Source organism: Colossoma macropomum, unplaced genomic scaffold (assembly GCF_904425465.1).
Source record: "Colossoma macropomum unplaced genomic scaffold, Colossoma_macropomum, whole genome shotgun sequence".
Classification (NCBI taxonomy): Eukaryota; Metazoa; Chordata; class Actinopteri; order Characiformes; family Serrasalmidae; genus Colossoma; species Colossoma macropomum.
Window position 1 is genome coordinate 42,044,113 of NW_023494795.1, and position 12,848 is coordinate 42,056,960.

Genomic DNA, 12,848 nt, shown 5'->3' on the forward strand with positions numbered 1-12,848 from the left:
GTGAGTGGATGTTTTTAAGCTAAAGCCCACCTCTTTTTTATTTTTTAACCCCCTACCAACCCCCCACCCCACCCCTTATAGTACTTTGTCATTAATAATACATATTTCATGAATCTATGAGGTCTTTTTCTAAGAAGAAGGAGGGCAAAGAGAACAGAATAAACATTAAAAGCAACAACAATAACAACAACAACAACAACAAAAATAGAGAAAAAACAAACATGATTTTTAAAAAAACTACATATTTAACATTTAACTTTCATACAAAAGGAAACACAATAAAGCCCAGTGTAGGGTGGGGTTAATCATAGCCTACAGCCTATAGCTCAGGGCTGGTAGTCAGGATTGGTTGACACCACATACATACAGTGGTTGTATGATGTATATGTGTGTAATGCATGCTGGGTACTGAACAGCCGTATGCAAAACTCAGGTCAAACTCCATGTTGTTGTTGATTTTCTAAGTGCAGATAAGTGAACACATCCTCTACAGAGACACACTACTGTCTACTTAATACACAACTACTGTTTATTTACTGAATTTAACATATTGGGGAAAATATAATAATACAGAAAATATAAAATGTGCCATAACTTTTGCACAGGCCTCATTTTATGTGTGTTAACATCAGCAAAGAAACAGTAGTTGTGCACCAAAATGTGCAGAAGTAAACTGTTAAATCACTGCCAGGATTTTGCAATATTCAACATAATTTTTCACATTAAAAATCATTATTATTATTATTATTATCGTTATTATTATTTTATTTTGAAATCAACTCATATTAAGAAATCAGATTGAGTAATTCTGCAACAACACAGCAAATTACACTGTAAAATAGTATACTTGAGATATTCTGCATATACAGTACAAAACATGGGAGATAAATATGTTCGTTGTTTGATGTTATTTTACTGTGTTTCAATTCACCAAAACAAGTAACATCTACAGGTCTGGTAAATTTAAAGTCCTTTCCTTTATATGCACATTCACAGTATGTTATAAGCCACTGATGTGCGCAAGTAATTAACTTAATTACACTAAAAAATAAACAAAATGTAATTTGACCAGGGCGCCCAAACTTTTGCACACAGCTGTAGTAACAGAACACGATGAAAATAATATAAAATTGTGAATTTTGTCAGACTGATGAGGCTGAGGGATCCAACGCTGCACTACAGAACGCTACATAACACCACTAATAACATGTCACTGCTGTCAGAACAAAACCTTGTATCTCAAAATGGTAACTTTACAGGAGAAGCAAAAAACATACCTTATTTTTAATGGAAGTCAATGGAACCAGGAGTATTAATTAAGTCATTTTGGGTTGTTTCTGTCGGACCATTCACCACGAAATTTACACACAATGTATAGAGCAACAAAAATGGAGATACAAGGTTTTATTCTAACAACAGCGATATTAAACTTTAGCTTTAGGGTGGAGTGCCCCTTTGAGCTTTCCAGTTTTGAAGAACCCACAGAACTCACAGTGTTCTGGTTGTCAAACAGGGCTTTGGGTGCTGCTTGAACTTTATTCATCTTCAGGTAGGAGCACCAGCTGAACGCTTCACTCTTCATCCCTGCAGAGAGACGAACAGCAGATTGTTTTTATCACAGTAAACAGTGCCGTCCAGTACCATTCACATCCTACAGGGGGAGCTCTAACATTTCCTACATACTGTTAGTGTATGATCCATGTAAATGCAAAGAACAGTAAACACTGTATGCACGATCTTGACAATAAACATGCTGCTTTCCTGCTTAAGTGATTTAAAAAATGATCAAACTACACAAAATCTGTCAAACTACTGGATTTAACCGTCTCAGTTAGAGCCAACAATAACACAGTCATGCTGTAGTAATATTTATCTATTTTCAAACTCACCAACATTTTTCTTGCATTTTATATTTTACTCCTGAGCTCCACTTAAAATGTTTGTGCTTTTACGCACCCAAAACAGTCATCATTTATTTCTACAAGTCCATAATAAGTCCTCTCTCTCTCTCTCTCTCTCTATATATATATATAGAATGGGACGTCGTATGTATATAAATATATATATATATATATATATATATATATATATATACATATATATATATATATATGACGTCCCATTCTAAATCCATAGGCATTAATATGGAGTTGGTCCCCCTTTGCAGCTCTAACAGCTTCCACTCTTCTGGGAAGCTTCTACAAGATGTTGGAGAGTCTGTGGGAATTTCTGTCCATTCATCCAGAAGAGTATTTGTGAGGTCAGACACTGATGTTGGACGAGAGGGTCTGGCTCACAATCTCCATTCTAGTTCATCCCAAAGATGTTTGATGGGGTTGAGGTCAGGGCTCTGTGAGGTCCAGTCAAGTTCTTCCACACCAAACTCACCCAGTCAGGCCTTTATGGAGCTGCTTTGGTCACTGGGGCTCAGTCATGCTGGAACAGTAAAGGTTCTTCCCCAAACTGTTCCCACAAAGTTGGAAGTGTACAATTGTCCAAAATGTCTTGGTGCTGAGTCATTAAGATTTCCCTTCACTGGAACTAAGGGTTCTAGACCAACCCCTGAAAAACAGCCCCATATCATCATCCCTCCTCCACCAAACTCTACAGCTGGCACAGTGCAGTCAGGCAGGTAACGTTCTCCTGGCATTCGCCAAACCCAGACTCGTCCATCAGACTGACTGATAGAGAATCTGATTCGTCACTCCACAGAACACGTTTCCACTGCTCCAGAGTCCAGTGGCGGCGCTTTACTCCACTCCATCCGACACTTGGCTTTGCACATTTTGATCTTAGCCTTGTGTGCAGCTGCTCAGCCATGGAAACTCACTTTATGAAGCTCCTAATGTGCAGTTCTTTTACTTCCAGAGGCGATATGGACCTCTTTAGTGAGAGACAAAACAGAGGATAGCCACTGTGCACTTCAGCACTCAGCAGCCCCCCTCTGTGAGTTTGGTGGTCTACCGCTTCGTGGCTGAGATGTTGTTGCTCCTAGACGCTTCTATTTCACAGTAATAGCACTTACAGTTGTCTGGGGCAGATCTAGCAGGACAGAAACCTCACAAACTGACTTGTGGCAGAGGTGGCGTCCTATGATGTGGCATGTTTGAAGTCACTGAGCTCATCAGTTCGACCCTCTACTGTCAGTGTTTGTCTATCGAGACTGCAAGGCTGTGTGCTTAATTTAATCCACCTGCTGTCAACAGGTGTGGCTGAAACACCTGAACTCAATAATTAGGAGGGGTGTCCCAATACTTTTGTCCATGTAGTGTGTGTACACATATATATAGGTTGAATGGGTGCAGCAGTTTAGCCCCACCCACTCACGCTGAAGTTATACATTTTTAAATCAGGGCTCATTTACATATGTAAGTCTTAAGGGGGCAGTAGCAGAAACACCCTGGAAAACTGTCATGTAAAAGTGAATTCTGACTGTTTTTGGTACATAAAACCACACAAACATTGTTAAGTGGATCTCTTTAAACGGTTTAATACACATACAGTCAAATAAAGCTGCTGGAGTTTCATCTTTACAAGTGCTCTTATTGCCAGTACCGGGTACAGTACCTTTAGGTGGCTGCAGCTTGTGGCCCGTTTTCTCACACCAGCCTGCAGGGTGAATATCCGGAGAGTTACAGTTTACCCAGAAATCATAGCACTCTGAGAACTTATCAAAGTGCAGACGGATCCTGTGACCAGAAACCTGCAAATACACAGTACAGCAGTATTAACACACTTATATAACACAGCAGTAAATCAGTTTTCTTTGGGGACTACTTTGCCTCACAACACCCTGCATGAATCCCTCCACCAGGAATAAAAATATGAGGCCAAAACCTTTTTAAATCTAGCATAAAACAGTGTCTCAGTCATCAGGCAATGTGAATTCATAACCATTTCATGTAGTAACTTTCTGTGAGGGAGCTTTTAGAGGTGGACGTCTGGTTCCTATCACCACCACTGTGAACAGTTCTGACTCAGTTTCTCTAGAACAGAGTGTTTCACACCAAACCACTCTGAATGACTCTGCGTACGTCTTAACCACTTAATTATGCTGGAATTTTGAAAATATGATAGAATTCCTTTAAGTAATCTCAAAAAACATGAACAAAATTGTCATATAGCTAAAAATAGCCTTGTAGCCAGAATTTTGACAGTATTCTGTCCATATTTATAGATAATAGTGAGTCATACAGTGTCAGAAACCACATAATCAAGTCTATTAGAGATACTAAGCAACACACAGTGATAATTGGTGGGACATAAGCTTCCATTGTGTAAATGAGATTTTTTGGCGAATTAAATTGGTCTAATTGTAGTGAAACAAGTCTGTTACCTCGGCAACAGAGAGCACGCAGTACATGGAGGGGTGTTCAGGGTCGACTCCCTCCAGCCGCATCCCTACCCTGAAGCCATTCTTACCCTGAGGAAACGACTGGTACTGCAACAGAACACAAACACAGAGAAACTGGAGCTTTAAAAACTGATTAAAAGCTACAGAGAAAATGGGGCTCCTAACAGCCACCTGGAAGACCTGGTAGCCCCCAAAACTGCCCCCATCAGATAAACAGCACTTAAAGCTTTCATCTCTGAGAGAGAGGAGAAAATCAAGCTGCTTCAGATCTGAAAACATCCACAGGTGTTTCTGTCCATCCTTCCACTGTGAGAAGACGACTCAGCGCTGTGGGTCTGAAAGGATGTGTAGCTGATCAAGAAGAACCTCACTGAGAAAAGGAGACGGACACATCAAACAAAGAAGCTGAACGATGGACTGACCACTCCAGAGCCCAGACCTCAACACCACTGAATGTGTTTGATTAGTTCAGAAAATGATCAACCAGCTCCTAAGACTGAACTTTGGAGGTGTGTCTGCAGATTCTTTGAGGAGCTGAAAGTGAGACTCCTGAAAAGAATGGAGGTTGGAATAAAGGTGAAGAGTGACTCACTGAACACTCAAATAGCTGAGATTAGATTTAGACGTTGAGGCTATATATACCTAAGCTTATGACTAAATACCTGTTGCTGTAATCTTCTGTTACTTTCTGATTTTTGTGCATGTACTTACTTGTGTTTTGACTGAAAATGAAATAAATTAAGAGTCCGTCTCTATACAGTAATATAAAGTTCAAACTAAACCAGCACCACTGCTTTGTCTACACATCATTCCTACTCTGTTGTGGTGTTAGATTGTGATATACATAAACACAAAGCTGATATTTGCAGTGTATCTTCTATTTTTATTAGAAACACCCACCTTGTACTTCCACCAACTGGCCACTTTATTAGAAACACCTACCTTGTGCTTCCACTAACTGGCCACTTTATTAGAAACACCCACCTTGTGCTTCCACTTACCGGCCACTTTATTAGAAACACCCACCTTGTGCTTCCACTAACTGGCCACTTTATTAGAAACACCTACCTTGTACTTCCACTCACTGGCCACTTTATTAGAAACACCTACCTCACAGATCCACTATATCAGTGTACAATTACAGACAGTAGTTTATCTGGTGCTGCACCATTTACATTAAAATTCTATTATATTATCATTTTGGTGGTATGTATGTGGACTATGATTAGTGATTAGTTAATAACCCGTTTTTAAAGTCCTATAGCGCTGTGTGACTGCTCTCTCACCTCTTTATAAAGTTTGCCAGGAGCAGCGACGGCTTTCTCCTGCTCCAGATACGAAGCCCAACACCACGACTTCTTCTTCCCACCATACGGAACCGCTGTGAAGGACAAAACAGTAAACATCTAGATACGGTGATCCAAAAACAATCTCTAATAGACTGGATTATGTGGATTCTGACACTGTATGACTCAGTGTTATCTGTAAACAAGGATGAAAATATGGATGGAATTCAGACTTTAGACTGTTACTATTGTTTTTTAGTTACAGTACTGCGCAAAAGTCAGAGACCAGCCTTCATTTATTCAACTTACTTAACAGTCAAAATAGGTCAATAAACACAAGTGAATAATTTTTCAGCATCAGGAAAAACAAATTTAACAGAAAATCACCCAGAAGCCTCAACGTCTAAATCTAATCTCAGCTGTGTGAGTCAGTGAGTCACTCTTCACTTTTATTCCAGCTTCCACTCTTTTCAGGAGCCTCACTTTCAGTTCCTCAAAGAATCTGCAGACACACCTCCAAAGTCCAGTCTTAGAAGCTGGTTGATCATTTTCTGAACTAATCAAACACATTCAGTGGTGTTGAGGTCTGGGACTCTGGGGTGGTCAGTCCATCGTTCAGCTTCTTTGTTTGATGTGTCCGTCTCCTTTTCTCAGTGAGGTTCTTCTTGATCAGCTACACATCCTTTCAGACCCACAGCGCTGAGTCGTCTTCTCACAGTGGAAGGATGGACAGAAACACCTGTGGATGTTTTCAGATCTGAAGCAGCTTGATTTTCTCCTCTCTCTCAGAGATGAAAGCTTTAAGTGCTGTTTATCTGATGGGGGGCAGTTTTGGGGGCTACCAGGTCTTCCAGGTGGGTGTTGGGAGCCACATTTTCTCTGTAGCTTTTAATCATTTTCATCTAGTGTCTGAGAAATATCTGCCGAAAAATGAATGACTCTGTACTTAATGACTGTTTTTGGAAGCTAAATAGAGTGAGAGTGGTCGCTGACTGTTGCTCAGTAATTTATGTAACATACTTTAGTCCATGTTTGTAGACGACAGTGAGTCATACAGTATCAGAAACCACTTAATCAAGACTATTAGAAACTACTGAACACCTCCACATGCTTTGAGCGTGTGAATATGTAGGCGTGCAGTTAGCAAGATGCTAATTGGTGGGCTATAAGCCTCTGTTACTCCATTAGAAAGAGGAAAGGTTTAGGCTGTGGTTTCAGGCTGGTTGTGAAACTCACTCTGTTTGAGCAGAGCTGCGTCCCCCCTTCGTTTCCTGCGACCCCGTGGAGCGCCACGCGCCGGCCGCCTGCTCTCTTTCTCTTCCTGTTAAAAACACACACACACACACACACACACACACACACACACACACACACATTCCTACTAAAATCTTACACAAATTCACTTCAGAAACTGAATTAATGCGCTCACACATCACTGCAGCTCAGTCAGCTGAATACCAGAGTGCAGCAGAGTGTGAATTTAAGTGGGCTGATGTAAGTAGGATAAAAGTTAAATATGATTAACCCCTTTCACTTTGAGGGCCAGTTTCACAGACATGGATTAAGACTAGTCTTGGACTAAACCGAAGTATCAATAGTGGTTCACCACTGGAGACTAGGCTTAAGTTTAATCCGGGTCTGAGAACCTGACTTTATTGGTCTGGGTGTGTGCACTTGAATTCCTCACTCTCTATACAACTTACACATTAGTTTCATAGTAGATACTCAATAATTCATAGCAGTTACGGAATAATTAATTATGAATAGCAACTGAGAAAATGAACAGTAGTAACTGAATAATTTATTGTAGATACTGAATAATTCACAATATATACTGAATACTTCATTGCACTTACTGAATAATTCATAGTAGATACTGAATAATTTATAGTGGATCCTGAATAATTCATAGTAGATACTGAATAATTCATAGTAGATACTGAATAATTCACAGTAGATACTGAATAATCCATAGTAGATACTGAATAATTCATAGTAGATACTGAATAATTCACAGTAGATACTGAATAATCCACAGTAGATACTGAATAATCCATAGTAGATGCTGAATAATCCACAGTAGATACTGAATAATTAATTGTAGATACTGAATAATTCACAGTAGATACTGAATAATTCATAGTAGATACTGAATAATTCACAGTAGATACTGAATAATCCATAGTAGATACTGAATAATTCATAGTAGATACTGAATAATTCACAGTAGATACTGAATAATCCACAGTAGATACTGAATAATCCATAGTAGATGCTGAATAATCCACAGTAGATACTGAATAATTCATAGTAGATACTGAATAATTCACAGTAGATACTGAATAATCCATAGTAGATGCTGAATAATCCATAGTAGATACTGAATAATTCATAGTAGATACTGAATAATTTATAGTAGATACTGAATAATTCATAGGAGATACTGAATAATTCATAGGAGATAGTGAATAATCCATAGTAGATGCTGAATAATCCATAGTAGATGCTGAATAATTCATAGTAGATACTGAATAATTCATAGGAGATACTGAATCTATCTTAAGTTGAAAATGTAAGTTTGTGTTTCGACCAAATTATAATTATTTCTTTAAGACATTTTTGCAGTGAAGAAAAGACAGAATGAAAATGTGTGGTAAAAGGTGGTAAAAGAGGAACTCACATTGTCTTCCCCATCCTCCTCCACCTCCTCTATCACTCCGTCCATCTCTTCATTGCCCTGGTGTGGCCTCTTCCTGCTGACCCCTGTGACCTCTCCATTACTCCTGGATTCTCCTTTCTGAGACTTCAGTTCACTGCAGGACAGAGGAAATAGAGTTCATTCATCACAAAACTGGAGACAAAAACACAAACCACTGCACAGAAAGTCTCAAACTCTTTGTTCTAACTAGCCATCGGTTTGCTATGTTAAAATGTTTCATACATTCTGAGACATGAGAATATGAGATATATAGAATATGAATATTTGTGATATGAGAATATATCACAAATGTAGATTCTCATTTCCCCTACAAATTTTATAGACATCCAAATATATCACTGGCTTTATGGAAACAATAGGATCTTTAAAAAATCCAAATGATTTCTAAATTGTGCAAAAGTGAGTTCCAGAGTAATTAAAACAACAACAGCGAGCTGAAGCTCACTCTCTGTGAAATAAAAGAACACAATAAAAGAGCAGTTCAGTGTAAGTTGTGGCTGCTTTACACTGTAATCTTTCATTTAGTCACAAAACCATAATTAATCTAGTAATAAAGAACAGAATTGCGAGTGCCACACAAACTTTACAGTCCAAGGCTGCTTAGCTTTGCCCTCTTCTCTGAAGTCGTTCTGCCTGACATCATTTGAAACAACCCGTTTCGCCTGATTGTATGAGAGCCGAGACGTGACTTTACTCTGATTTCCTCTGGACCTGAAGCTGTTTGCTCTGATTTCTGAAAACTGACACTGCTGCAGTGAAATCTGATTTGTTTTCTGGGGGTGCTGTCACTGTATGATGGCCAATCAAATTATTACGATGTCCATCAAAGTTTGCCTTCTTTTCCTCAGCCCTGCCATAACCACTTTGCATCTGCTGCCATCTGCCATTGCCTCAAACATTCGGTTTGTTATCAGCGTACCAGTGTTTGAATATGAAGCTCTTGTTGCAGTTAAACGAAGTAACTGGGGACACGTAAAAGTGAGTTTCTGTCCCATAAAGAGTGTCATTTTCTACCAACATAAAGCCAAAAACAAATTTAAAAAGACTGTCAGTCATTGGCAGCATCAGTCTTCTGCGTATTTGGTTTTTATAAAGCGCTTTTACCACATGAGTTGAAATGGGTTGCACCAAAATGTCAATGTTTAATGTCCTTTCAATGCATCAAGTCATCAAAGGTAAGACATAAATAGCCCATAATCATTTTTCATTCTTGCCATTGCAGTGCTTTTGTCTATGATTGGGTTATATAATGATTATAATGATTAGGTTTAGGTTTTTAGGTTTGCCGTGTCCTCATCTTTGTGCTTCTCAGCTGTCTGATTTTAACTCGGTTATGTTGTCTTCATTGGGCAAACATGCCAGTGGTGAGCAGATGCTTTCTAGTGGAGGGTGTTGCTGTATTGGTTGTGCTTATGTAAATCCAGTGTTCCGGTTGATTGCTATTGTTTTGTATCAGGGTGGAAGTGCTGGAATATGTAGGGTGATGACTGCACTGCTGTCGGAAATAGGCTATAGCCTGATGTTATTACATTGCAGGAAACATAACATCAGTTTGCCAGCACTAAAAATGTTTCATTCATTCTGAACACACTCAAAATATATTCTTATATATTTTTGAATTTATCACAAATGTAGATCCTCATTTTCCCTCAAAAGACATCAACATTAACTCCTTGACTTTATGGGAAACAATGTAGAATGACAAACCAGCATGTTTATGAATGACAGTATGAGTAATAAAAACAACAACAACAATAATAAGTTGAAGCTCACTCTGCCTGGTGTAAGGTTTTGGTTGTTGTACACTGTAATCTTTCTTTTAGTCATTACACAGCAATTATTCTAGTAATAAAGAACAGAATTGTGAATGCCACACAATTTTTACAGTCCAAGGCTGCTTCTTTGAAAATGACCTTCTCAAGACCTGAGGCTGTTTGGTCTGATTTCTAAACCTACCACTAAGATAATGAGATCTGATTTGTCTTCTGTGAGCGCTGTGATTGTATGATGGCCAGTTAAATTATTATGATGTCCATCAAGCTTTGCCTTCTTTTCCTCAGCCCTGCATGAAGAAAAGTGCTGCATTTTGGGTGTGTTTTTGGTGCCGTATTTGCCATTTAACCCCACAACGTGTTGTTATTGTTTGGAAGTGTGTAAACATCCGTGTGATGACGTTTTGAGCTGAGCTATTCAGAGAGATCCTTCATCCCATTTGAATCGGCCAGTCAAATTACCCACAAATTACATACCCTCTGCTAAAATAGGGCTTTACCTACACAGAAAACCTTTATTTTTGTCCAGCTGATGGAAAATGGTGATTTGTGCATGTTCTGCATCTTTTATTACTAATTTATTTATTTCCAGTAAAATAATCTCATAGTTAGAAACTGCTGATTGGAAAATCTGTTCCCGTTGGCTTCTTCAACTCTGTGTTTCTGAAACATATGGACAGATTTTCTTCACTCCTCTCTCTCCATCTCTCTCGGTTGCCATGGTAGAGCTTAACCCTGGGAGAGAGAGGAACATAACACTCCTCCATGAGCAGAGACTCACTCTCCTTCCCCAACCAGAGCTGTAAAAACACACCGTCATGAGATTTCTGAAGGTGGTCATTGAACCGCATTGATTTTTGAATGTTTAAATTGATTATAAGTGATTTTAATAATAAAGCCTGCACAATTATTGACGGAAATACAGTTATCAGGCTATTTTAAATTGTAAATAAAGGTGTTGTTTTTATTTACGACGCTGCACTACCGTGTAAACGGCTCTTCCAGTTATATCACTGTTCAAAGTTTGGAATCACTTGTTATATTAACAATCTGAGTTACATTATATACGTTAGTAACTTATACAATGTAGATTTAAATCTTATTAACTACACTCTTAAAAAAGATGGTTCTTCCAGGGTTCTTTAGTAAAGAAAATGGTTCTATATAGAACCATGAACACTCAAAGAACCCTCTGCATGATTAAAAGGTTCTTTGCCTCATGTAAGGGTTCTTCGTATTGATGGAAATTGTGCATCAATGTGCTGTAGATGGTCAGGGTTCTTCTGACATTGTAACAATAAAAGAACCTTTTGGGTGCTATATAGAGCCATTCTCCATCAGCCTGAAGAACTTTTGATGATGCAAAGAACCCTGGGGGTTCTTTGAGTGTTCATGGTACTACATAGAACCATTTTCTTTACTAAAGAACCTTTTTTAAGACAAAACAAATGGGATTCTTTATTTTTTTTTCAATATTTACAGAATTTTGAGTTATAATATACTGTGAATTATATACTATAATCATATAATTACAATGGTTTTGACAAATTATTGACCTCAAGATTAGATGACCAGTTTTGGATATTGTTGTTATTAGAAGTTCTGAAAGTGCTCCATCTTTCTCAGTCACTCTTACTGTTTTACTGCTTCTTACTAATTAGTTGAAACTGAAACTTCAGTGTATTTTGCATCAGTGACACACACAGAGGTGCATCAATGTGAAATTTCTGGGTTGATAATAATAACCAATAATTCACACATTGCCAATACTGACACTAATATCCTAGTTATCAGTTGTATTTTTTTTAGTACTGGAGCGATATTAAATTTACACTATGAAAGCCTTGGGGATTTGGAGACCCCTCTGGCAGCGCTGTGTAACTGCATGCAACGTATGGAAGAACATCTGTAACGTGGGCTGTGCTTCGGTCCCCTTCCCCAAGCGGATGAATCTGATGATTGAAAGAGAATTTGAAGAGAACTCAGTCTAAACGTGGTGAAGGAGCGTCTTCTGAGGATGTGAGTGGATTATCGACTATCGTCATCACATCTTCATCAGTATGATGTTGATTTTGAGATCATGGGAGACCTAAACATCGAGCCGGACCTTCTTTTTGAGTTTGTGCGTGACGTTAAAATGTAAAGACGTACGACATGGTGTTAAAAACTCGACCCAATGCCTCTGACTTTTAAATGATTATTTCAGGGTTTACAATGTGACCATATTAATAATAATAATAAAATGATAAAAATGTTATATTTTGATAAAATATACATAGTGCAGCTTTAACAATTACATTTTCCCATTACAGGTGAATAATATTGTATATAGGCTGTTGATATATTATGCAATCCTCATGTACATTTAAAAAAACAATAAAACAACTGAATTCAATCAAATCGTGGTGAAATTTGAGATTTGTATTGTTTCCTAAAGAATCATAACCAAACTGAATCGTGAATCTTTGTGAGGTCTGAGATTTACACCTCTGTCTCCAACACAGTGAAGCCTCACGCCAGACTTTGGGCTAAAAGCATTCAGCAGCACTGCTGCATATATTAGCATATTAGCGCTAGCGTCACTGAGCCTTCACCTTCACACCCTGATGAATTATTACTGTGGTCCTGCCTTAGAGAGTAAGAGCAGACATGAGCATAAAGAGAGAGAGAGAGAGAGAGAGAGAGATAAGGACAGACAAAGAAAAACAGAGAGAGAC

The 12,848-nt window shown here is 38.4% G+C and overlaps 1 protein-coding gene across 3 annotated transcripts in view; it reads right to left on the reverse strand.

Annotated features, from left to right (window-relative positions):
• l3mbtl3 (L3MBTL histone methyl-lysine binding protein 3) overlaps positions 1–12,848 on the reverse strand; it is an 80,507-nt gene that overhangs the window by 57,988 nt on the left and 9,671 nt on the right. For all 3 annotated transcript variants that reach the window (XM_036582462.1, XM_036582460.1, XM_036582461.1), the window contains exons 5-10: positions 8,321–8,453; positions 6,877–6,961; positions 5,641–5,735; positions 4,337–4,441; positions 3,568–3,703; positions 1,493–1,584 (exon numbers count right to left, since the gene is read on the reverse strand). In XM_036582462.1, the coding sequence (XP_036438355.1) occupies positions 1,493–1,584; positions 3,568–3,703; positions 4,337–4,441; positions 5,641–5,735; positions 6,877–6,961; positions 8,321–8,453 (646 nt within the window). The remainder of the gene's footprint in view (positions 1–1,492; positions 1,585–3,567; positions 3,704–4,336; positions 4,442–5,640; positions 5,736–6,876; positions 6,962–8,320; positions 8,454–12,848) is intronic.